We start from the raw sequence: 27,474 nt of genomic DNA on the forward strand, positions 1-27,474 counted from the left end.
GTCACACCAATCACATCTACTCGTCCTGTTCCCAGCAAACTCCACCCTTCCTCCTTCAGTTTTTTAGGTCCTTTAGTGTGGAGCTCAGGTGTCCTTCAGCTTTTAATTTTCGGAAAAACAAAGAGCTACAGGGACAAAAGCCACTCCTTTGTGTCTATTTGTAAAGTTCTCTGATGATTGGCACTTCTTGTCAGGTCATCTGTCATCATTTCCTTTTCAGGACAAAGACTCAAAGGCCGACAATACGGCACTTTCAACTTGCTTGGGTCCGTGCCCACTCTTTTTCCCCCTCACGTGTCAGGTGAATTGAAATCCCCATCTCATTAAGTGTCCAAGGAGTGAGTTTCCTGGTTGCTGATCTCCGCTTTTCTGTAAGTTTACCATTTTATGACCTTAGGGAAATCGCAGCCAATCTCCTGTCCAACTTCAATGTGACATCTAATCCACATAAGAATTGTTTGCTGAAATAACCACATAGCAAATAAAGATTCTGACACCCAATTCCAGCTTGTGTGGGGGTTTTCCCCACACCAGCTGCGGGTCCTACAATTCAACTCAATTCCAACACTACCCACCTGAAGAGAGCATCAGATTCCACAGATTAAGGGCTCATAAGACTGCTCCACTTGACATGCCAATTGCAAGCCCAGGTTGTTATCTGTGCCTTTGACCCACTGGCTATAAATGAGAGGTTTCCATGACCCCTCCTTGGGTTCAATAAATTTGCCAGAGCAGCTCCTGGAATGCAGAGGAATATTTCATTTACTAAATTACTGGTTTCTTATAAGAGGACATAACTCAGGGACAGCTGGATAGAAGAGACCAATAGGGCAAGGGCTGAGGGAAGGGCAAGGGCAAGGAGTTTTCAAGGAGCATGGTGCCCTCCCTGTATCTCAACTGTTGAGTTCACCAATCCAGGAGCTCTGCAAGCCGTCATCTTGGGTTTTCACAGAGACTTCATGTCATAACCTGCTGCTGTTGCTGCTGTTTAGTTGCTAACTCGGCTCTGACTTTTGGCAACCCCATTGACTGTAGCCCACCAGGCTCCTCTGTCCAGGGGATTTCCCAGGCAAGAATGCTGGAGTGGGCTGCCATTTCCTTCAGGGCATCTTCCTGACCCAGGGATTGAACTCGCATCTCCTGCACTGGCAGAGAGAGTCTTTACCGCTGAGCTACCTGGTTTCATAAGCATGATTGGTGAAATCATTGGCCATCAGACTGATAGAACCTCTAGCCAGCCCCCTAGCCCCAGAGGCTGGGGGATGGGGCCCCCGAATTACATGGTTGGTATTCCCCACCCTTGGGAGCTGCAGTTACCTTAACATATTAACATAACAAAAGACACCTTTATTGAGCTCCTCATTTAAGGCATTCCAAGGGTTTTGGGAGTTTGGTGCCAGAAGCTGGGATGAGGAACAAATATTGTATATATATTTTTTATTATAAATCACAGCAGCGCAGCAAATATAATCTTTTACCCCAGGTCTGTCATATTTGTGGCAATCTCCATATTTTAAATTTATTCTAGTTTCCTTCAAAGTTTTCATAAATGTTATCATTTTGAAGGCAAGGCCTTCAGACCCACTAAGTGTATCAAAAGATAAAAGCTGAATTTTAGAAAAATAATTCGATCAACTTTCCCCCTAAATCCGGGAATTATAAACAAGGTTTACACGTCAGCTCCCTGGGCTGGGAAGATCCCCCGGAGAAGGGCATGGCAACCCACTCTAGTATTCTTGCCTGAAGAATCTCCATGGACAGAGGTGCCTGGAGGGCCTGTAGTCCATGGGGTCACAAGAGTCAGATATGACTGAGCAACTAAGCACAAGCCCAGGGTCAGCCAGGAGCAAAACTGGGTATTGACTGATGAGTATAAAAAAGTTAAACTGGAGCCTATTACACAGAGTGAAGCAAGCCAGAAAGAAAAACAACACAGTATACTAACGCATATACATGGAATTTAGAAAGATGGTAATGATAACCCTGTATTCGAGACAGCAAAAGAGACACAGATGTATAGAACAGTCTTTTGGACTCTGTGGGAGAGGGCGAGGATGGGATGATTTGGGAGAATGTCATTGAAACATGTATATTATCATATGTGAAACGAATCGCCAGTCCAGGTTCAATGCATGATACAGGATGCTTGGGGCTGGTGCACTGGGATGACCCAGAGGGATGGGATGGAGAGGGAGGTGGGAGGGGGGTTCAGGATGGGGAACACATGTACACCCGTGGCGGATTCATGTCAGTGTAAGGCAAAACCAATACAATATTGTAAAGTAAAAAAAAAATAATAATAATAAAGAATAAAATCTAAAAAAAAAAAAAATGAATAGAAACTGCAATAGAAACTTGAGACCAGAAGAGGGAGCTCTCACACCTGTGACGACATGAGCCCAACAAGGGAAAATAATTTTCTTTTCTGGCAAGGACTCAGCCAGTGGGAAGACATGAAACCTTTTTTATCACAGCTTCTCAACTTCCTGTTCTCCTCTATAAAAGCATTTCCTTCTCTTGCCATGGGGGTAGATAGTACTCCTCTCACCATTGTTGCATATCCCAAATTGTAATTCTCTGCCTATCCTGAATAAACCCATCTTTGCTGAAGAAATGCCTGGCATTGTACATGTTTTAGGTCAACAGGAGGAAGGGCTAAAGATGAGTAAGTTGAGAGGATCAAATGAAAAACAGAGGATATACAGATATATTAAAGCTCAACATTCAGAAAACTAAGATCATGGCATCTGGTCCCATCACTTCATGGGAAATAGATGGGGAAACAGTGGAAACAGTGTCAGACTTTATTTTTTTGGGCTCCAAAATCACTGCAGATGGTGACGGCAGCCATGAAATTAAAAGACGCTTACTCCTTGGAAGGAAAGTTATGACCAACCTAGATAGCATATTGAAAAGCATAGATATTACCTTGCCAACAAGTCTGTCTAGTCAAGGGTATGATTTTTCCAGTGGTCAAGTATGGATGTGAGAGTTGGACTGTGAAGAAAGCTGAGCGCTGAAGAATTGATGCTTTTGAACTGTGGTGTTGGAGAAGACTCTTGAGAGATCCTTGGACTGCAAGGAGATCCAATCAGTCCATCCTAAAGGAGATCAGTCCTGGGTGTTCTCTGGAAGGACTGATGCTGAAGCTGAAAGTCCAATACTTTGGCCACCTCATGTGAAGAGTCGACTCATTGGAAAAGACTCTGATGCTGGGAGGGATTGGGGGCAGGAGGAGAAGGGGACGACAGAGGATGAGATGGCTGGATGGCATCACTGATCGATGGACGTGAGTCTGAGTGAACTCCGGGAGTTGGTGATGGACAGGGAAGCCAGGGATGCTGCGATTCATGGGGTCGCAAGGAGCCGGACACGACTGAGCGACTGAACTGAGCTGAACAGATGTATATGGGCTTCTCCCGTTGCTCAGAGGGTAAAGAATGCGCCCACAGTGTGGGAAACGTGGATTCGATCCCTGGGTCAGGAAGGTCCCCTGGAGGAGGAAAATGGCAACCCATTCCGATATTCTTGCCTGAAGAGAATCCCATGGACAGAGGAGCCTGGTGGGCTACAGTTCCCAGGGTCGCAGAGCTGGGGCCAACTGAGAAACCAAGCACATGCTCAGATACATACAGCCTGAGAACCTTGACAACCTTCCATACGCTGTTTCCAAGTTTTATGTATGATAAATTTGAAACATTATCTTTTGAAGAGGCATTCAGAAACGAGACCAAATACTGCCAAATTTAATATGCCCAGTAAAATCGGACTAATTTACTAGGGAGCAGAATGCCTGTATCACATAACAGGGCCACTACATTGACAACACAAACTCTTTTGGTCCTTTCTGGAATGAGAAATGTAGAGTCAAGTGTTAGCACTGTAGGCACTTTTATATCTTCCTGGACTAATGAGCACTTAGTCCTACTTCCTTATTTTATATATACACTTGCAATAGTTAAAGACTTTTCTAGGCTAACATTCTCTTACCCTTCCAAAATCAAGCCACTTAGGGAATGGTCATATTTATCTTTGTACTGCCTGGTACTTGGTACCCAGCAGGAATACAAATGAATGAATGAAGTGTATAATTCTCAAATTACTACTCACATTACACCTTTTTAAAACTATTCAAAATAACTGGATGGGATCAGAAAATTGAACACCAGTAAAACTACTTTAAAAGGCTTTAGTAACTATACTAGCACGTTTGCTAGAATATAAGTGGTCTTAGGTAACCATTCAAAATAATTTTTTGGCATTTACACTTAAATCAGGAAAACAATTGTCCCCTTGCTCCCTTCTCTCTTGGTTACTAATCAAGGTTGTTATTGTTCAGTTGCTGAGTCACATCTGATTCTTTATGACCCCATGGACCGTAGCTAGAGAATACTAGGGAAGGTTGCCATTTCCTTCACCAGGGGGTCTACCCAAACCAAGGGATCAAACCCAAGTCTCCTGCTTGGCAGGTGGATTCTTTACCTCTGAACCACCTGGAAGCCCTAACAATCAAGGTATCCACATTTAAATAGTTGCAAACAGCCACACTCAGTCCATCTGACAAATAATTGTAAACGACAAACTGGTGAAGAGTTGAATGTGAGGTTTTAATGTACAAGGAGAGGAATAGAGCTAGTAGGTTTTTTAAAAAGTAGTTTTTGATAACTACTGTTCTTACAAACTATTCTTATTTAGATAAGGGTACCCAAATCTCTAGAAAATTAATAAAAACAGACAAAAAATGGTAAACTTAGAATTGTGATGAGCTCTCCAAAAACACAAAAGACAAAAAATCCACAAAAACTTGCTTTGAAAAACAAGCGTTCTAGCCTATCATCAAAAATGAAACAGCCACTGTTCACCAGGTAATTTCTTTCTGCTCTTGCTACCAAACCCCTCCCTACCTTTGCTGGGAAGCCTCAGCCCTGGCCTGAGGAACCCTATCTAAAATTAGAGACAGGATTTCTCTGTGATAGTGGTTCCCCTGAATTGATGCTTTTGAACTGTGATGTTGGAGAAGACTCTTGAGAGTCCCTTGAACTGAAAGATTAAACCAGTCAATCCTAAAGGAAATCAGTCCTGAATATTCATTGGAAGGACTGATGCTAAAGCTAAAGTTCCAATACTTTGGCCATCTGATGCGAAGAACTGACTCCTTAGAAAAGACCCTGATGCTGGGAAAGATGAAAGGCAGGAGAAGGGAACGACAGAGGATGAGATGGTTGGATGGCATCACCGTCTCAATGGACATGAGTTTGGGTGAACTCCGGGAGTTGTTGATGGACAGGGAGGCCTGGCGTGCTGCAGTCCATGGGGTCGAGAAGAGTGGGACATGACTGAGCGACTGAACTGTGTGTGCTGTGCTAAGTGACTCAGTTGCATCCGACTCTCTGCAACCCCATGGACTGTAGCCTGCCAGGCTCTTCTATCAACAGATTCTTCAGTCAAGAATACTGGAGTGGGTTGCTATGCCCTCCTCCAGGGGATCTTCTCGACCCAGGGATTGAACCCAGGTCTCTGGTTTCTCCTGCACTGGAAGGGAGATTTTGGGAGGTGCTGGGGCAGGAAAAGTGACTGCCAGATTTAGGTGAGGGACGGGAAGGCCAGGGGTTTTTTTGCTGTTTGCCTAAGTGCAAAGGTTTATTAGAAGAGACTGAGGTATTTTTAAAAGGCTGTTTCTTTTGTTGTATTTTCAAATAGCATAGAAATGGCTTTTTATTCTTCTTCTTTTTTTTTTTTACTACTCATAACACTTTATTTTTACTTTGTACAAAATACAAAAATGCAAATCCAAAGAGTACAGACCAGTAGTTGACAGGCACACTGCACAACAGCAAACCTTGTCTAGCAAGACATTAGTTTTTTAAACTTTATTTTAGTGGATACATGCATTATATAAAATAACAACAACAAAAACACACAAAGAGGCTAAAGATTTCACTATTTCTACCCCCAAAGTAATGCAAGATTACTTTCAAGACTTTGGATGAGACCCAAAAAAATTTTTAAAAGGCCAATAATATTTTTTTCATATAAAAGTAAAAGCTACCATAAAATGTCTTTTTTTCCCCTCCCCCATCACACTGATTAAATTTTTCTGAAAAGCCACACATATAAACAGAACAAAACAAAAATCCTGAACTGGATAGTAAATACTCAAGAGGGTTGTTAACCTAGGTAACCGCTCAGTAGTTTAAAGAATCTTTTAGACATTTTGAAGCCTTTCTATTCATTTCTCAGTACAGTGTTCCACCATCCTGCCCCTTACCCCCCTTAAGACTTTCCAGAACAGAAATGCTGCATCACTGAGTCTCTGAACCTAAGAACTAGTTTTGAAAAAGAAAGTCATGTACAAAAATATTTAACAGAACTAGGCAAGATGTAGGAAAGGAGTCTTTTCTTCATAGCAAAGTAGTCTTTGCTCTGCATGGTTCCTTCCGTATACTCTTCAGGGTTTGTTTATCTGCCCCATGAATAAGACAGCACCTAGAGAATTAAAAGGAAACAAAGCATAACTCTAGTCCTTCAGATAAAATGGAAGATATATCTAAGGGGAGGTTTCTGGGCTGTCTTTAACCCCACTGCTCTTAAGCAATGTTATCCAATGGAATTTTTGCAGTGATGGGAGTCATATAACTGCCCCCTTTGCAGAGAAAGGAGAATCAGACTGTTTTTACACAGTGTGATGGCATCTCTCAAACACAGGATTTTAGGTTTTGTCTCTTCATTGTATGCATCTTCATTGTCCAATATGGTAGCGCTGGTCACATGTGGCTATTGAGCCTTTGAAACGTGGTTTAAGAAACTGAATTTTAAATTACATTTCAATTGTTGTTGTTTAGTCACTAAGTCATGCCCAACTCTTCTGCAACCCCATGGACTGTAGCCTGCCAGGCTCCTCTGTCCATGGGATTTCCTAGGCAAGAATACTGGAGTGGGTTGCCACTTCCTTCTCCAGGGGATCTTCCCAACCCAGGGATCGAACCCAAGTCTCCTGCATTGGCGGGTGGATTCTTTACCTCTGAGCCACCTGGGAAGCCCTTCATTTTAATTAAAGTCAAAAAGCTAAGTATCACGTGTGGCTAGAGGCTCCCGTTTGGACTGTTTGGCTCAGGAGCATACTAATTATAATGATTAAGATGCAATGAGATAAAAGGATAGGAAGCAGCTTAGGTTATTGATCAAAAGCAGAGTAAAAACTAGAATATGTTAGTTTCTACTCTGCACCAACATGAAGACAATCTCTGCACAAAGACAGTCTTAATTATTCTTTATAACTGTACTAAGAGGTAGGAATTACTGTTATTCTAATTTTAAAGATGAAGCTAAAAGACAGAGCCAACTTTGAACCCATGACTCATGGAGCTAAGACTGACTGAACTAACAATTCTCAGGTCATAACAGCAGGGTGCCCTTACAAAGGTTGAAGACATGTAGCTTCCTGAAAAATTTACCTAATTTACCTTTATTTAAAAAAAAGTTAGCAGACGTCAAAAAGCCCCAAAGGACTGCAGAGCTCTTCAGATGTTAAAAAAAAAACAAAAAACAAAGAGACAAAACCTAAAATCCTGTGCTTGAGAGATGCCATCACACTGTGTAAAAACAGTCTGATTCTCCTTTCTCTGCAAAGGGGGCAGTTACATGACTCAAAGCGCTGGCACTTGTTGACACATGGGAGAAGGATTCAAAGCTAGTGAACAATGGGAGAAGACACTCACTCACCTGTAGGATTATGTCGGATGAAAAACAGAAAAGGTCTGTCTACTATAAACCAGGGAGGCGATGACCTTGCAATCAGAATCGCAGCTGCAGGAAGAAAAGGAAAACCCATTGTACACCCAGCATGAGGCCAGCAAAGGCAGCACGTATTTCAAGGCAGGACATCATTCCTGTCCCAGAGGCTGGCCACGAAACAACAGGCCCTGTGGTCACCACTGACGGCACAGCCACCATGGGCCAGGCCCTTTCCAATCTGCCTCATGTAGTTCACACAAGCCCATCTCCTTTAGAAAACATGCTTACTCCAGGTAGTGCTCTTTCGAGGATGAACTGAAACATATGACAGCTCTCAGAACATTGTGTATGTTTGTGCTCAGTCACTCAGTTGGGTCTGACTCTTTGCAAGCCCATGGACTGTAGCCCACCAGGCTCCTCTGTCCGTGGGATTTCCCAGGCAAGAATACTGGAGTGGGTTGCCATTTCCTCCTCCAGGAGATCTTCCAGACCCAGAGACTGAACCCGTGTCTCTTGCACCTCCTGCATAGGCAGGTGGGTTCTTTAACAGCGTATGCCACCTAAGAAGCACCCAACGCATATTCACTGTTACTATTACCTGTGCGTCATTCATACCATCTACCTAGCTAAGGCCTGGCCCCTGGTCCTTCTGGCCTATCCAAATCCTTTCTCAGTACCAAGGACCAGCTCACTTCTCATCCGTTTTGCCTGTGCCTTCTCCCTTGGGCTCATCATCTAGACTTTCTTCGCATCGGAGTATAGACTGCTCATCCGGGGCCTACTACCTGGCACCGCTGTTCAGCTCACCTGGTGCGGACACTGGAAGCAAACGTGTCTATGCTTATGGTCTTAAACACGTTTCCTCTGCCCTGTTTCGCAACGGTAGCTCTGATCTAATAAGCCAGTGATAAGGCCTGGCAGAAGGGCGGATATCTGGCATAACTGCCCCATGCTTGCTGCAATGGCCCAGTCTTCTTCCTCAAACCCCTGGGAAGCTGTAATGACTTAGGCTTGATGTTGTAAGGGAAACAGCTATAGCTATGCTTGGACAAACTGCTCAACCTAGGATTATTACAATCAAATCAAGAGTCAGCAAGAGATATGGACTGAACTGTATCCCTCAAAATCTGTCCGCTGAATCCCTAGCCCCAAGTGTGACTGTATTTGCATACAGGGTCTTTAGGGAAGTCTTTAAGTTTATTTTCAAATTTTTAAAATTTGATTTTGGCTGTGTTGTGTCTTCGTTGCTGCGTGGGTTTTTCTCTAGTTGCGGTACGCAGGCTTCTCATTGTGATGACTTCTATTTTTGGGGAGCATGGGCTCCAGGGCACAAAGGCTTCAGTGGGTTTGGCTCCCTGGGCTCCAGGGCGCAGGCTCAGTAGTTGTGGCGCATGGGCTTAGTTGCTCCACGGCATGTGGGATCTTCCCAGATCAGGGATCAAGCCTGTGTCTCCTGTACCGGCAGGCGGATTCTTTACCACTGAGCTATGAGGGAAGCCCCAGGAAGGCTTTAAGTTTAAATGAGGCCATGAAGGTAGGGCTTGAACCTAACAGGACTGGTGCCCTTATAGGAAGAGAGTGAGAGGCCAGGGATGTGAACACACAGAAGAGGCCATGCGGGGGCCACAGGGACCAGGTGGCCGTCTGCAAGCCAAGGAGAGAGGCCTCAGGAGAAACCAACCCTGACAACACCTTGATACGGGACTTCTGCCTCCAGAAATGAGAAGTCAATTTCTTTTGCTTAAGCCGCCTACTCTGTGGTAGCTTGCCATGGCAGTCCTAGAAGACTAATACAGCAGGGCTGGCTTCGAGGGCATGCGACCTGGGCAGTCACAAGACCCCACACGCACAGTGGCCCTATACTTGGTCTAGTGCTTTGTGGCTGCTGACTTGAAATTGTTGTTGTTTTTTAATATTATTTACTTATTTGACTGTACTGGGTCATGGTTGTGGCATGCAGGATCTTTAGTTGTGGCATGTGGGTATCAATCCCTGATGAGGGATTGAACCCAGGCCCCCTGCATTGGGAGCACAGTCTTAGCTACTGGACCACCAGGGAAGTCCTTGAAATTCTTAGTAAGTTTTGAACAAAAGGCTCCATGTTTTCATTTAGCATGGGGCCCTGCAACTTACGTAGGCAGTCCTGACAGTACTAATGGCAACACTTCTCAATAACTTTGGCAAAATTTAGATGTCACTTTCTAGCTCTTTGTTTTAAATGTTATTTTAAGGAAATAAAAATTAAATGTTTATTCTAGAAAGGCAATAAAGGGTCTATTTTGAGCACAAGTGGTACATTTTAATGAAATATTTGACCCAGTTACAAGTAAAGCTAAGACCGTCAGTTTATGAGTTCACAGAGTTTGGCCAGATCTATTCATCCAATTTCGTATGGATAATTAGGGGGTACAAAAACCAACCTAAGACTGTTCTGTTTTCTCCTCCATTATATGAGCCATTGAGGAGAAAGCAAATGTGGAAGTTCTAATTATCCAGGAAGGCTGCGGAGCAATCCTGCCAGAATTCAACAGTTGCTTGCTAATTCTTCACTTGGTCCTGGATAGACTCAATTGGCTATTTTCCTATTAGTAGTTGTCAGTATTTTGTGTTTCAATATGAAGATGGGGCTTTTCTGCCAATAGGAAGCCACAATATGCTTGATCCATCTGAGGGTGGGGGTGGGGGGTGTCAGTTAACCACCATCCCTAGGTCAAGTCTGAGGGGCGACCCCACAGACTGTAGCCTATCAGGCTCCTCCGTCCATGGGGTTTTCCAGGCAAGAGTGCTGGAGTGGATTGCCATTTCCTTCTTCAGGGGATCTTCCCGACCCAGGAATCGAACCTGAGTCTCCCGTATTGCAGGCAGATGCTTTACTGTCTGAGCCACCAGGGAAGCTGGATTATAACACAGCCATGCCTGTTTGCTTGTATAGTCAGTCTATGCTGCGTTCACACTGCAAAGGTGGAGCTGAGAAGTGGAGAGGGAGCCTGTACAATCCACAAAATCATAAACTAGGTCCCATCCAGCTCTTGATGGAAAAGGTCTGCTGACTCCTGTCCTGGAGGAATTTCTACTGAAGTACTTTCTGTAATGTAACAGACCCTGAGCTTCATGGACGAGGGTTTTCCCCAATTCACCACTGTCTCCCGAGGGTCAGCCCGCAACGCCTGGCTAGAAATGTGACTCAGGACACAGAAGCTGAGTCGAGGAAGGAACTGGGTGTACTTGCTCCCAGCCCCGAGACCCAGAGCTTACTTACTTGTTGCTGCTGAAGCTTTAGTTCCATCTTCACTGACTTCGATTTTTGCTTTTTGCAAGATGTGAGAAACATGAAGATTTTCTGACCCTGTTTCCAGAAAATAAACAGAAACAGCATTTGCTTGATATGCAGGTTGCTGGGTTGGGTGAGAGAAGTAATCCTGAAGCCATGGCAAGTTTCAGTCCTTAAAAGGTGTTAGGAAAGGGTGGGATGAATCCAGAGAGTAGCACGGAAACATATATTACCATATGTAAAATAGATAGCTAGTGGGAATTTGCTGTATGACGCGCGGGGAGCTCAAACAACGACAACCTAGAGCGATGGCACAGGGTGGGAGGGGGTTCCAGAGGGAGGGACATATGTATACCTATGGCTGATGCATGTTGATGGATGGCAGAAACCAAGACAATATTGTAAAGCAATTATCCTTCAATTAAAAATAAATTGAAAAAAAAAATCCAAAAATCCAAACAAAAAAGTGTCAGAGGAAGTGACTTCTGACAGTCCCCATGATGGAAGGGTGTAGCGTGACTGTCAACTGTGGTGAATTTCAGTCTCTGCTAAGTGAACTGTGACATCACTTCACAGCAGGGAGTCCGGGACCCCAAGTGTGTTACTGCCTCTGTCGGTTCAACTCCTATCACTTAAGAATTTTTAAAAGGGCAGAGCTTTAAAAAGGTAATCTAGTTTTCTGGAAGAAGCAAGCCAACAATGTTACTTTTCAATTAAAGAATCTCACATCCAGGAAAAATATAGCACTTACACATGGGGAACCTGTGGCCGAGAGTGTTAAGAAACTGTCCCCCCGTCACATGGCTCATTAGTGGCAGAGTAAGAGCGGTCTTTTCCTAACAAAAGTCCCTCACTTAAGGGCAGAGTAGTGACAGAGGAGGAGGAGCCAGGCTCAGAAGTGCAGCTAGGCCCCTGGGACCTTCTATTGAACACCCTTTCCTTCTCAGCAAACCTCACCATTCCAGCAATACCCACTGGGGTCAGCATTTGAGGAGAATGCAGACAGAAGTTAATGTTGACCCTGATGGGACACAGGTCTGGTACAAAGGGAGAAAAGTGCTTTTGGTGTTGTCTGCTTTTAAATCGTCTGCACTGGTGCTCGGCTCTAATGTGACTGATCATGAATGAGAGACACGTTTCCAGGGCCCTCGTCACCTGCACGGTTAAACAGAACGTCTCAGGAGAATTTCTGGCACCTGCTCCTCCCTCGGAACACCTGTGAACGCCCTGTCACAGGTATCTAGTATTTAAGCTACAATGCGTAATCCTGAAGGGGAAAGTACAGGGTAAAACAGCACTTCCCAGGCTGCACTGGGATGAACTTGTTCAAGCAAAGATGCTGACTCAGTAGGTCTGAGTCAGACCCACGATTGTGAATTTCAGACAAGGTGATGCTAATGCAGCTGGATGAGGGAAGAGAGTTTGGTTAACACGGGATGAGAGTCTCAGAACATCCATGGAGCTGCAGTTTTACCAGGGGAGTCACGTTAATCCCCACGACAGGTACCCAGGTGTTCACTACCAGGCAACTGAGGTTGGTACTGAACTATTCTCTTATCACTCAAGGGGAAAAGTACGAAATGGAGCAAAAACAATGTTTAAGCCTTGTCTGTGGAAGGAGCTGGCTATGCTATCAATTAAAAAGACAAAGACCAACCATTGAGATATGACTCCAGGGGAAAAAAAAATTACATGTAACTGGCAAATGAAGGGATATCATACCAGCTGTGTCCTAGATGGTTTGGCAAAGGCAATTAATGAGCCTCCTTTGAATTCATATTTCAGATTAATGGGATTGAGATGCCAAAATCCTATTTGCACATACTGGCACCTGCAGTTGTTTGGTGGAAGTTAAGCCATTTGAGAGCTCAAACATTCTTGATCTTGAAAATTTGAAAATACAGGAGAAAATTGTGCATTTGGGAAAAGAAGAGACTAATATCTAATTAAGAGCCAAATTTTTAGGTAATGGAAACAATACATGAAATGTTTTTTTAAATGCATGCAGTCACGTAGGTTTCCCATGAAACGTACATGGGAAAGGTAAGGGATGGATGACTCGTGCTGACATAAGTGATGAAGGCTTGGTAGCATCATTTGGTGAGGCATCCAATGAAACCCTGAAGAGTGTTACAGCAACACATTCCTAATGTTGACCTTTTCCTTCTGAACAAATCAGAAATTCGGTTTATAACATACTGTTCAAGTTTAAGAGCAAGTTTTAAATTGAACATACTTGTTATTTTTGCAAAATTCGCCTTTGATGGATCAAACATATCAGTGATGCCAAGGACTTTCAGCGGCTCCTTCAAATCTGTTTGTGCCACAGCTGTGAACCTAGCACAAAAGCAGAAAATGGGGAAAACCATTATAAATGATACAGAATGATATAATCAATCCCAGTGGGAAAGAATGTTTACAAACGTGTTTTTAAATGTATACTCTGAACAGTCATATCTTAAATTTTAACCCCAAGATTTAAGTACCAGGTAAGTAGAGAACAATCCATCTCTCAAACATATATATGGCAAAATGGAATAGTAACAGCAAGTAGTGGGGTCCTCACCCTCGTGGGCAACAGGCTCCCCATTCTAGCCCGAGGAAGAGCTATGGAAGTACTTTCTCTTATGCTGAATGGGGAGATACAGGGTTGTAATAGGAAAGAATCTCTGTATTCTCTTACAAGTTAATTGCTAAAGGGATGTTGCCTTTAAGCTTAAATTATACCTACTGGCCCATCTCTGGGAACCCTGCCTCCCAGGTAACCAACATTAAGCTAACACACTTTTGTTTAGCTCATAGGAAATAGGCCAGGCCCATCTGTGAAAGATTGCAGGGAGGAAGAAATTGACACATCCTCTCTGGAGACTGATGGAAACCAGGAAGTGTTCAACTTTACTCCCTCCCCTTTTAGTATAAAAGAAGCCTGAATTCTAACTCAGGCAAGATGGGTCTTTGGAACACTGGTCCACCATCTTCACAGTCTGCTGGCTCTCTGAATAAAGTCGCTATTCCTTGCTCCAGCAACTCATCTCTCTCTCTCTTCCCTTTCTTTTAGAATATTTTTTTATTTGGCTGCTCCAGGTCTTAGCCGTGGCACTTGGGATCTTTGATCTTCATTGTGGCATGTGGGATCTTTAGTTGTGGAATGTGGGACCTAGTTCCCTGACCAGGGATTGAACTCAGGCCCCTTGCATTGGGAGGAGGAAGTCTTAGCTACTGGACCACCAGGGAAGCCCCAGCAACTCATCTCTTTATTGGTCTATTGCTCAATGAGCAGTAGACTCAGTAACAGGGTATTGACAAGTGTTTAGTGTTCTACAGTCTTCCCCTGTATCCAACCACAGAACCACCATGGTTACTGGGATTGTGGATGCTCAAAGGGAGGAGATACATTCCTGCTAGTTAAGTGTTTGCATTCTGGAAGCATTTTACCATTAAATCAGGGGTACGCATTAGGAATGATATTCCTTTGCATATGATATGGATTTGTGGGATACTTGGACTATCTGGCATTATAGCTATACATATGTAAATGTCAGTTATTAAATCTGTCAACAGAAGATGTGTTTACCAGATTTTATCACATCCTGTGGCAGAGCAGCAAGGGTAAGTGAGCAGACCCATCACAGATGGGTTGTAGTGGTAATTTACTTACAATGATAATTTATGTACCTCACCAGCCTATTCATTTATGGCAAGCATTGCCTTATGTGAAGGTTTATTTTACAACAAAAAACTCTTGGGAGGATTATTATAATACTCATTATGAATATATGCCTCTGATTGCTTATCTCAGTGACTAGAAAATTAAAAGCTATCAGAACTGGAGGGTATGCGTGCATGTGTGTTCGATCGCATCCAACTCTTTGCGACCCCATGGATGTAGCCCGCCAGGTTCCTCTGTCCATGGGATTTCTCAGGCAAGAATACTGGAGTGGGTTGCCATTTCCTATTCCAGGGGATTTTCCCAACCCAGAGATCAAACCCTCATCTCCTGCACTGGCAGGTGAATTCTTGACCACTGAGCTACCAGAGAAGCCCCCTTTGAACGATGAGATATACTAAAAACCCTTGTAGTGGCACAGCAACTTGTGGTCTGGTAGAGGGCTTAGTGACCAGGATGTTTTCTCTCCTTCCCCATTGTCATTATCCTGCCACAGAAGAGGCACAGGGATTGAAAACCAACTTCTACAAAAGCATAGCTTTGTATTCCCACCATGCAACTTCCGCAAAATAAAGCGGGGTTCCATGATGCGTCAGCCTTCGGTTGTGCGGTATGTGACACAGTCACTCCCAGGGCTCAGGGCTCCCGCGCTTTTCTCTTTTGGGGACAGGGGCTACTTACTTGGGCAGGATGACCTGCACCCGCTTGGGCACCATGGTGCTCACCCAGCTGTCGATGGTCTTGGTGCTGATGTGAGGGACAATGGCCGAGAGTGGGACGGAGCTCTCTGTTGGCAGCGCGATCAGCATGCTGATGCTTTCACCGTGGTAGGGCAGCTCGATGAAGTTGTACCATAAGCCACTGGGGGTGCTTGTAGACCCTGAAGAAATCAGAGGCAGGTTCAGGGCACCCTTGGTGACTTCCAGAAGGAGCATGAGCGGTTCCTGATGGTCAGGGTAGTTTTTTATTTATTTCTTTGTGTTGACTTTGGGGCACATACTTTTATCGTTCTCCATTTTTTTATATGCCCATTTCCCAAACATGTTTATTCACCTTTTGAATCTTTCAAATCTTTGGGGCCTGCCACATAGTGTGTCTGTTAATCCCCCAGTCGCATCCAGCTCTTTGTAGTGCCATGGACTGTAGCCCACCAGGCTCCTCTGTCCATGGGATTATCCTAGGCAAGAATACTGGAGTGGGTTGCCATTTCTGTCTCCAGGGGATCTTCCTCACCCACCCAGGGATCAAATCTGCGTCTCTTACGTCTCCTGCACTGGCAGGCAGGTTCTCTACTGTCTGAGCCATCAGGGAAGCCCCCACCATATACCACATAGCAGGCATCAACAAACATTTCATTTTCAAAGGATGGCCATTCATGCATCCGTTCTCCTGTTAATTGTAAGAAGACAACTGAAATTCAAGCCCCACATGTATATTTTTAAAAGATGAGAAAATCATGATAACATTCAGGTGAGTGTGTCAGGTGGTTTGGTCCTAACTGCTTCGCCTTTGATTTCATTTTTTGTATTATAAGATCTCTAGAAGACAAATAAATGCCCAGCCATGTTCGTCTACACAGCACTCACTGCTTTCCCCCTTCATTTTCTGTTTTTATGAAAGCTTCCAAAAATAGCTTTCTTAGAAAGTCAAAGACAAGGGCAATTATTTCTTCCTTCCCTGGTAAAGAATTCTTTAGTCTAGACGTGTCTAGAATGCCTTTGGCCACACTAAATCTAAGTAGAATTAAACCAGATCACAAGGCATGTAGAATACAGTGCTTTGTAAGAAGTTGGCCTTTATCAGATGGATGAAGGGATGAATGTGAGCTGCCTAAGCATGATTCTTCTGGTGGAGTGTCTGTGTGTGTGAAGAGGAGTTGTCGGGGTGTGGGGGTGCAGTAAACAGCTCCCCCTGTTTAGAGTCCACTCTGTGCCAGGCCCACATCTACTGTGCAAACACATTTAGAATCTACAGCACCTCACAAAGTAGATTTAAGCAGTCCTATTTATAGCTGTGAAAGTGAAAGTGTTAGTCACCCAGTCATGTCCGACTTTGCAACCGCATGGACTGTAGCCAGCCAGGTTCCTCTGCCCATGGGATTCTCCAGGTAAGAATACTGGAGTGGGCTGCCATTCCCTTCTCCAGGGGATCTTCCCAACTAAGGGATCTAACCTGGGTCTCCTGCATCACAGGCGGATTCTTTACTGTCTGAGCCAGCAGGGAAGAATTTTATAGCTGGGGAGGCTACAATTAGAGACACTAACTAACTTGTCAAGAAGGGACACGTGGCTGAGAAGTGGAGCAGAGCTCCATAATGACTCAGTATGTCTAAACCCAAAGGTGCTCCTCCTTCACTCCCACTCCCTACTCATTCTTCATCCATTCTGGGAACCACCATGAGGGCTTTCTGATAGTTTACGGTGCCCGTGATCACTAATAAAGACCCAGCAATGACTTAAACCAGCACTTCTCACAAAGTCATCTAGAGAACACACAGCCCGCAAGACACCTGGTAGACAAAATGAATTCCACATCTCAGGAAGCTCCGGACACTTGCTTCTTCTTGCACATTCATAATACACAACAGTCCGAGAAAGGCTCTGAGAGGTCCCGAAGAAAACCGTTTAACTCTAGTTATTCCCAGGTTTCCCAAATTTATTTGATCTTAGAATCCTTTTATCCCACGTGAAGGGGCTTCCCTAGCGGCTCCGTGGTAAAGATTCTGCCTGCTGATGAAGAAGACAATTCCTGGGTTCAATTCCTGGGTCTGGAAGACTCTGGAGAATGAAATGGCTGCCCACTCCAGTACCCTTGCCTGGAGAATCCCATGGACAGAGGAGCCTGGTGGGCTACAGTCCATGGGGTCATAAAGAACTGGACATGACTTAGTGACTACATAACAACAACAATCCCATGTGAAACATTCAAAACATTTAGCAACTAAGCAGTACAACCGAGGATCGCCCATCAGAGTCAGCACAAGTGCAGTCACGGCAGGTGTTGGGGAGAAGCCCAGGGCACAGGTGTGGGGCCCAGAGGGGCCATGAGCATCCCAGGAAAAGAGCCTTCCACAGAGCATGCCTGAGCATCCCAAGAAACCTTTACATTAGCCATGCAATGGGAGACCTGTAAGAATTAACTACGTGAATTGAAAGCCAGCATTTCTAGATTATGTGGAATTCTGAAATGTTTTCTTGAACACTTCCAACTTTAGAAGAAGACCTCAGTGATCCTGGTGAGGTTCCTTAACCTCTGTGTGCCTCCTGGTTTGGAGAACAGAGAGATCAGGAATATAAAAAGTGTGAAAAAGCATAACCAACAAGATCCTACTGTAATAGCACAGGGCACTCTGCTCAATGTTAAGTGGCAGCCTGGAGGGGGACTTTGGGGAGAGCAGATACATGTATATGTATGGTCGGGTCCCTTTGCTGTCCACCTGAAACTATCCCAACATTGTTAATCAGCTATACTGTAATATAAAATAAGAAGTGTGTAGCCCACAGGATCATTGTGAGGATGAATTTAGAAGCCATACACAAGGTACTCAGTGGGATTTCCCTGGTGGCTTAGTGATAAAGAACCCACCTGCCAATGCAGGAGACGTGGGTTTGATCTCTGGCTTGGGAATATCCCCCAGAGGAGGAAATGGCAACTCATTCCAGTATTCTTCCCTGGGAAAAATCCCATGGACAGAAGAGCCTGGCGGGCTATACAGTCCATGGAGTCGCAGAGTTAGACACAACTTAGCGATTAAACAACAAGGTTCCCAGCAAGGCCCGGCCATGGTGGGTGCTCAGTGAATGCTGGCCCCCTCTTCCTCCTCCTCTGAATGACCAGGAAGGACAAAACATTTAAGAATGAGAGAAAAGAGAAAGTGAGTTTCTCTCATGATCTTCACTTGACTGTTCTTTGGGGATGACCTTTGGTAATCACTGCATCTGAGACAAGGAACTTCAGTAAGCCTTTTCTCCAGATAGGGATTGGGAGGGAGGTCCTGATGAAGGGAGAGACTGCAAACATTGATATGTAGTGAAGTAAAGTGAAAGTCGCTCAGTCGTGTCCGATTCTTTGCGACCCCATGAACTATACAGTCCACGGAATTCTCCAGGCCAGAACACTGGAGAGGGTAGACTTTCCCTTCTCCAGGTGATCTTCCCAACCCAGGGATTGAACCCAGGTCTCCCACATTGCAGGCGGATGCTTCACCAGCTGAGCCACCAGGGAAGCCCAAGAACACTGGAGTGGCTAGCCTATCCCTTCTCCAGCAGATCTTCCTGACCCAGGAATCAAACCAGGGTCTCCTGTATTGCAGGCAGATTCTTTATCAACTGAGATATTGGGGATGTAAGAAACACTTTTAGTTGTGTCTGTGTGTGTGTGAGTTGCTCGGTCGTATCTGACTCTTTGTGACTCTATAGACTGTAGTTTGCCAGGATCCTCAGTCCATTGAATTGTCTAGGAAAGAATACTGGAGTGGGTAGTCATTCCCTTCTCCAGGAGATCTTCCCAATGCAGGGACTGAACCTGGGTCTGCTGCATTGCAGGCAGATTCCTTACTGTATGAGCCACCAGTAATATGACGAAATGGTGAGGCTCTTAGAATACATAACACTGCAGGAGGACATGGCAGGCTCTCCCTGATGAAGAAGCACGCGAGCAACTCGTGGGTCACTTGGTGTCCCCTGTTCCCATCATATGCCTCTGCCTGTGGAACTGCCCAGGCACCTGGGGTGCTGGTCTCAGCTCAGGACACACGTGGACCTCACTCTTACCCAGGTTCTGTCTCAGGACTGCCTGAGAATCCAAGATGAGATTCTGTGTCTTTCCCCTGCATCATAAAATAGTCTCAGCAGAAAATGAAAATGATGGGAAAGAAAAACAACAAACCACTTCCTAATAAACCTTTTAATTCTCAGAGAAAACATTAGGTTCCTATGCTGGTAGAGCTCATTTTTGGAAACTCTGAAATCTGGGAAGTTGCTAATAAAGGACGGCTCTGTAGCATGAAATAAGGACCTGGAGGTGTTCATTAACCACTTCTAGAAGTGTTTTCTGTTCTGGTGAGAATCAAGGTCATGAAAAATGAAGTTATGAGCTGGAGTGTGTTCCAGGTGGGGCGAGAGCTGCTACTTCTACCAGGGAATCCAGCCTCGGGGGGACACATCGTTAACTGATCAGTAAAGAGAATAATGGCTAATCAATTTGCATCTAGTTGCTCAAATCTGCCTGATGTTCCATTTCTCCCCGGCCCCACTTCTCATCACAGGAGCAGATGACAAACGTCAGCTAGGATGACTCCATACACAGCCCCCTTCCACGCTTATCTTTGCTTGTGGAAAGTGAAAGTCAAAGTGTTAGTTGCTCAGTAGTGTCTGACTCTTTGCAACCCCAGGGACTGTAGCCCACCAGGCTCCTTAGTCCACAGAATTCTCCAGGAAATAATCCTGGAGTGGGTAGCCATTCCCTTCTTGGATCTTCCTGACCCAGGTATCAAACTCAGGTCTCCTGCACTGCAGGCAGATTCTTTATCGTCTGAGCCACCAGGGTGAAAAAACACTTTTCCTCTCCGTCCACCCAATCATGGAAGTACTGCTTTCATAGCATGGTTGTACAGAGGGCAAAGGTTAAAGATACGATTATCTGGAGTCAGAGGACCTGGATTCAAACCCTGGCTCCAACACACTAGCTCTGGGACTTGGGCAAGTTCCTGAACTCCAAGTCTCAGTTTCTCTATATGTAAAATGGGATGATAGTACCCACTTTACAGAGCTGTTGTGAAAATTAAATGAGATAACTCATGCTTAGAACTCAGCCTACAGTCACTACACACAGAAAAAAGCCTTCATCTATGGGTGTGAGCAGCTTTGTAAGATACTTTACTTCCTGAGCATCAGAATCAATCTATCAGGAGAAACCACACCTGCTTCAGTGGGGCACAGCTCCTGGGTGGAATGAACCAGGTGAGGAAGCGGCATCTAGGGATTTTGTGTCAAAGCAGAGAGCCTGTTGCCATCCCAGACCTCTTTCTGCCCCAGGCCTTCCATCCTTTAACATCTGGGAAGCAGACTGAGTGTTCTCCAGTGAGGAGAATTCCTGGAGTATTTAGAGATGTGAATGGAGCAGCCCCATTCATTCTAAAGAGAGGGGAAAGGGTGAAAGAGGGAAAAATCAGTTTTTTCTCTTCGATGAATGAAAGTGAAAATGTTAGTTGCTCGGTTGTGTCTGACTCTTTGTGACCCCATGGACTATAGCCTGCCAGGGATATATAGAGAGAATCCATAGGATTCTCCAGGCAAGAATACTGGAGCAGGTTGCCAATTCCTTCTCTAGGGCATCTTTTCAACCCAGGGATCAAACCCACATCTCCTGTATTCCCTACATTGCAGGTGGATTCTTTACTGCTGAGCCACTAGAGAAGCCCTCTTTGATGAATGGCGATCTACAAAATCTTTTAATGAACAGGCAAAGACTCAAACATTGAAAATACGGAGAAGATTTAGAACTTTCTGTAGGTGGTACTTTGCGGATGGTCTGGTTTTTCTGGAAAGCCCTATAAAGTACTCTGATTCCTACTTTAAGTCCTATAATGGAGGAGATAACCACGGTTCTTAGTGTTAAGAACCCTTCTCAGCCTGTAAAAAAGGAGAGAGAATATTTTAAATATTCAGTATCAGGAAAGCCTTGTAGATCAAAGTCCCTCTAATTACTTCAACTACAAGCAGCTTTGTGGATTTCGGGGTTCTTAAGGAACTGTTCAGGCTATTCTTAAATAGAAATCGAAATATATATTTGAGAAAAAGAAGCACAAATTGATCCACTGTACATGGTAGTCTACAATCAGGCTGCAATGGAAAGGGAGTCTGGGGAGAGTTGATGGAGATGGAGATGTGGTTTGAGCAACTGGGTTGAGTACTGGTGCCATTTGTTGGGTGAAGGAACACTGTGGGGAGAAGCAGACAGTGAGGGCAATAGTGTGTCTACCTGCGGGACTAGAACTTGGTAGACAAACTAAGCGGACACACGGGCATGAGCTGTAAGCTCAGAGGAGAGTGGAAGGTGGAAACATACTGTGTATTCACAGAACACACGCGCACATATTCATATACATGGATGTCTGGGTCTCTTAGGTCTAAATTCATAGCAATAAAAATAAAAAAGTTGTTAACGTTGACTCAGCAATTCCTATCCAAGGAAATTACCTTTATTCATTTATTCATGTGGCCATGCTGCATGGTTTGCAGGATCTTAGTTCCCTGACCAGGAATCAAACCCAGGGCCCTGGCAGTGGAAGCGCAGCGTCCTAACCACTGAACCACCGGGGAACTCCCAAGGAAATTATCTCTAGCAGTTCCAACACAAACATCTAAAGATTCATGTACAAGAATGCTCATTCTAGTGTTGTTACAGGAGAAAAGTAAACGGCCATCCAGAGGATACTATGATATGCGGAATGCTATGTAGCTGATAAAAGGATCAAGCAGATCCAAAGAAGTGACATAAAGTTTTCCAAGGGAGATTGTCTAAGAAAACAGATTACCGAATAGAAATTATAGTGTAATCCCATGGTATACAAAAAGTTGCACAGACATTTTATATACCCACAGAAAAGGTCTCAAACGATACACCGAGCACTTAATAGGAGTTTTTATACTGGAAAGGGGATTATAGGGGAATATTTTTTTTCTACCTTATATACTGTTATGTTTGAAGATTTTGCAATGAGTGGGAAATATACTTCCACTAATTTTAAGGCTTTTTTTAAATGAAAAAATTTCTGCCCTCAAAGTACTTACAGTTTATGGAACTTCAGTCAGAAGGGTTTTCCCCTCTTATTTCCATCCTCTTCCTTACTGTTTTACTAAGTGAATCCTCTCAGAGACCTTGAGATCTCGGGTGAAAAGTCAGGAAGGCTGATAAATGGGTAAATGGAAGAGCAATGTTCCACCAAAGTGATCAAGGATGGCTCAGCTTGGCTGAGGCCCACAAGAAGCTGGGCAGCAGGCACCAGAGGCCATGTGAGTGACCAGCTGCCAGGACAGGCTGCCTCCCAACCCTGGCTGGTCATGTGGGTCAGAGAGTGATGAGACAGGCAGAAATGGGTGACCCGCTGGGCGGTCCACTGTCATGAAAACAAAGGCCTGCCTGCGGCCACCATGGACTACTGGGCTTTCTTCACAAGACAAACTGGCCCCCTCTTTCCATGAAAAGCTGCCTTGCCAGCCAAAGGGGGAAACCTAGGAACAGACAATGCCACTGGACTCCGCTGCATGGTCCATGGAAGGCCCTGGGTTCCAACCCCAGGTGCAGAAAGTGGGGCAGGAAAGACGGCCCCGGGCCACTTGCAGTATTGACTTGGGAGAGAATGGGACCACGGGGACTTTCACGGTCTGCTCTGAATTCAGCACAGGTGAGTCAGGGTCCAACAGTTAACAGGCAGGACACCAAACAGGGGCAATTAAGTTTCATGGAGGGACCATTTATGAAGCAAGGGGAGAACACAGAGGAGTCATAGGATGGTCCCCTGGGCCACAAACCTGAGCGCCACTACCAGCCCTAGGCGGTAGTGGAGGGGCTGGTGGCCCAGAGACAAAGGCCCCTTGGGCAGGTCCTGACAGCGGGAGACCTTGCCTGGAGAGATGAGGTGCCCCGGTGATGCAGGGAGAGCGCTGGGGTGCCAATGCCTGACGCCGCTCTTCCCCTTTACTCCACTGCCTGCTGGCTCACCCCATCTGCCAACCAACAGGAAACCCAGGGGCAAGGAAACCCACTGATGCGGCCACCTGGGCTCAGGAGGGGAGGAGCGAGAACATGAATCAGAGAAGGCAGGAAAGAGATCCCCCACACTGTGGACCATAAGAATGCATTTGTCTCACTTTCTGTAAAGCGCACACATATTCTTAGATAAATTAGTTCTTAATTGAGAAGCCACCTGGAGATATAACTCCCTCCCAGGAACATCCTATATGTTCAAGAAATTCCTATGAATACAAACATTTTCATCTTCATGGGAATGTCTACAGAAGACTTGCATTTGAATCCTTCCTGACTTACTCATTATTTTTCAGCAACAGAAATATACAGTGAGGCCCTCTCCAATTTGGTTTATTAGAATGTACAAAGACTGATCTAAAACAAAATAGCCTTTCTTCAGATAGGAGCTAGAGGCAATGCCAGTGTTCCAAAGATGTCTTCCTAGGAAACATAACCTCCAAGTGATTTATAGACAAAATGAGCCTTCTATTTTAAAATTTTTATTTATTTCCTTTTTTTTGACCATGCTGTGTAGCTTGTGGGATCTTAGTTCTCTGACCAGGGATTGAACCCATGAGAGTATGGAGACCTAACCCCTGGACTGCCAGGGAATTCCCAAGAGACTTTTATTCTCCTCAGTTTCTTTGCATGACATCTTTCTGTAGGACTTTTGAGTACATATTATCTTTAAAAAAATGTATTGAGTGAGCAACAAAATACCACCTGGAAGCTTAATAAATGACAAGGGGGAAGAAAAGTGACTTTGTTTATTGTATCCCTCCCATGAGTCATTCCTTAATTTAAAGAATTAGGCAGTTAGACATATGAAGAGACGTGTTGATCTAATACATACTGTCTATGCAAACAGAGTACTTGGGACCCACATGTCCACACTGGAGACATGAAGGTTAATTTATAAATGAAAAGGGAGCTTAACTGGACCACGAGTATTTCAATGAAAGCAGGTTTATAAAATAATCGCCAGCCTTAGTTCGCTGTGGTAATGAGGCAGAAATGGGTCATTTTTCCCCCCTGACTATAAAACTGACATATGCTCATTTAAAAAATTTTCAAACTCAAAGAAAAAATAATCATTTTAAATACTACCACTTAACATTTTATTGAACATCCTCCAAGACATGACTGTATGAATATATAGCAAGTATTTTACATAAACGAGATGAAACAGCATCTGCTGTTCTGTAACTTGTTTTCTGAAATCAACCACATATTATATAACTTTCTACTTACATAAATCTAATTGTCATGTGTGTTCCACTACATGTACGTGTATAGCTTCTATTTGTTTGCCAGTGTGTGGTTATCGTCAGATTATAAATCCCTTGGTGTGACACTGTTGGGGCATCGCTTCTAGAAAGTCAGTCAGACCACAGCCCCCCTACCCCCACAGCACTCAAGGGCACCCATGTCCCCCCACACCAGAGTCATGACTGGGTTGGCCTTGTCAACCTTTGCAATTTTTGCTAATCTGATCAGTGGAAAAGAAATCTAATTTTTACTTTCATTTTTAATTTGGTAATGTAAGATTGCTAATGATGAGTTGACAATGCATTCATATGTTTATTGTCCACTTATACTTCTTATGTCCTAAATAGCCCTTTTATCTTTAAATTTCAACCTGAAAGGGATGCATGTGTTACATACTAATACATGTTGCTGTTTAGTCGCTCAGTGGTGTCCCACACTTTCACGACCCCACGGACTGTAGCCCACCAGGCTCCTCTGTCCATGGGATTTCCAGGCAAGAATACTGGAAGGGGTTGCCACTTCCTTCTCCAAGGGACGTTCCTGACCCTGGGATCAAACCCACGCCTCCTGCAGTGGCAGGCGGATTCTTTACCACTGAGCCACCAGGAAAGCCCATAGTATATAACCTTTGTAAATAATGCCAAGACTTACCATGAGCTTTTAAAAAAATCCTGCCCTCCCCTCCCCTGTGCTTTTTAAAAACTAAAAAGGCAGACTGCCCCTGAACTTAGTGATAGCACTCGAGGGCCTGTCCACAGCTGGCACATTCTAGAACACAGCCTCACCCGGCGTGAACTTACCGCAGCGGAACACAGAGAGCTGGGCCAGCATGGGCACTTGGTAGGACTTCCCGTCAGCTGCCACAAACGTGCGCTTCTTGGTGTTCTCAGGCAGAAACCGTGATCGCCACAAACCCTTAAAATACACTGCGTTGACCAGGACCAGTCTGGTGAGGGCACCATTGAGAAGATCTGGGGACAGCAGATTGTCGATCATACCTGTGCAGGCAGAGAACAGACACGGAGGACACTTGGGACCGGCCATCCATTAGCGGGCAAAGGCAGCTGAGGGATTGGGGGAATGAAAAAATCTAACAAGTTTTAAGATTCAAAGATTTTTAAAAGAACTTTCACAATATCCTCTTGTCCTTCTAATTGTTTTCCTCACTAAAAATTAAAAGCTGAAAAATTAAAAATCAGTGAACTAGAAAATACTTCAGACACCCTCTATTTAGAGTCACCACACTTTTCATCAAGAAATTCTTTTAAAGTTGTAGGATATAACAGCAACATACTAAAAATCTGTATCTCTTTCTGTACACTCACAATGACCAATTAAAAAATAAAATGAGAACAAACCCACTTATAATAGCATCAAAAATAATCAAAGGCATATATCTGATAAAAGCACAGGACAAGAACACTGAAAAAAATTATTTTAGAACTAATACCCTATAAGCTCCCTGTTTTAAGACATTTTACTTATCCGCATAAGCTATACTCATTAATTCATTTCTGTGTTTGATAATAACTGACACGTATGGCTGCCATTGAGGGCTTTTGGTTGGTACAAGATAAACTGGTGTCATGTTGATTTATTTTAACTCTTGGGTTGATTTAATCCCAGTTAAAAATAAGGGAACATTTCAGCCTATCCAGTGTTATCAAAGCTAAACGGTTAATTTCTCTTAAGATTTTAGGAATGTGGAGCATTAGTTTGGAATCCCTGGTTATTACAAACTTACTTAAAGAAGAGGTGGGACTAAAATCGGTATCTATATTGATGGGCCAGGGATCCGTCTAGGCTCATATTACAGAGATTATAAAGAACCAGGGTCTGTCTGTACGGAAGAACTATTTGTTAAGGAGGAGCTCTTCACAAGACATCGGGATGGTCCAGCTTGTTTGTGCTGGAGTGGTTTCAGGATGCTCTTGTGAATGCATGAAGATCCCCCTCAAGTGCTATCTCTGCCTAAAGCTTTGGATTTTCTTTAGGTTCCTTTTGCTTGGCTTTTAAAGATTCAACTGTGTGTTGGTGTGTGTGTGTGCACCTGTGTATGTGTGTATATCTGTCTCTGTGAGTGTGTACAGGTTTGAGAGATCACTAATACCAAAACTATTAAAAATGAGTTCACTGTAGCTTTTAATCCAAAAAGTACCTAATATAAATGCCTGTTACAATACATTAAACGGTCGGAATAAAACCAACAGCTTCTGAAGAAGCAAGACAATCTAATTCAGAAAAGAGAGCTTTAAGTCCTTTTAAATAAAGCTCAAGAAGACTCAGATGGACAATAAACAGATGTTTATGTGAGTCATGGTAAAGAAGCACACCAGCATGGATATACCCTGACCCGCAGGGTTCTCAGTAAGTCAGTGTCATCACTGCTCTTTACTTACACCAGGGGGCGCCAACGCCCCCTTACAGCAGGATCTGCAAGGAGAGCACAAGCGCTATAAATAGCCATCTTTCAATGCAAGGGGCCTCTGTGAACACTGGATCCTGTGGGAAGGAAGTGAGAATTCTGTGCTCCAGCGAGTCGGTTTCCCAATAGCTGTGTGTTGCCTTCGCTGGGACCATTATCCATACAGTCCAACTCCTACATACCTTTGAGATACAGCTCAATGGTCCCCTCTTATAACTCTTGTCTGACCCTCCTCCCATCTCCCAAGAGTTTCCATAAAACCCAGGGCTCAGCACTATCGTTACCCTGCAGCATTTTATTCTAGCCAAATGTAACATCTGTCTCCCTCAACTAAACTGTGAGCTGCACAAGACCAAG

At 44.3% G+C, this 27,474-nt stretch overlaps 1 protein-coding gene across 2 annotated transcripts in view; it reads right to left on the reverse strand.

Moving 5' to 3' along the window:
* Positions 1–5,819: 5,819 nt before the first annotated feature.
* Positions 5,820–27,474, reverse strand: part of SERPINE2 (serpin family E member 2) — a 67,714-nt gene continuing 46,059 nt past the window's right edge. The window contains exons 4-10 of one of the 2 annotated variants that reach the window (XM_068968248.1): positions 25,493–25,690; positions 15,354–15,552; positions 13,242–13,342; positions 12,728–12,730; positions 10,994–11,080; positions 7,723–7,806; positions 5,820–6,486 (exon numbers count right to left, since the gene is read on the reverse strand). In XM_068968248.1, the coding sequence (XP_068824349.1) occupies positions 6,449–6,486; positions 7,723–7,806; positions 10,994–11,080; positions 12,728–12,730; positions 13,242–13,342; positions 15,354–15,552; positions 25,493–25,690 (710 nt within the window). In that variant the 3' untranslated portion in view covers positions 5,820–6,448. The remainder of the gene's footprint in view (positions 6,487–7,722; positions 7,807–10,993; positions 11,081–12,727; positions 12,731–13,241; positions 13,343–15,353; positions 15,553–25,492; positions 25,691–27,474) is intronic. The other variant, XM_068968247.1, reaches the window with a different exon arrangement.

Source organism: Capricornis sumatraensis, chromosome 3 (assembly GCF_032405125.1).
Source record: "Capricornis sumatraensis isolate serow.1 chromosome 3, serow.2, whole genome shotgun sequence".
In the NCBI taxonomy this organism is placed as follows: domain Eukaryota; kingdom Metazoa; phylum Chordata; class Mammalia; order Artiodactyla; family Bovidae; genus Capricornis; species Capricornis sumatraensis.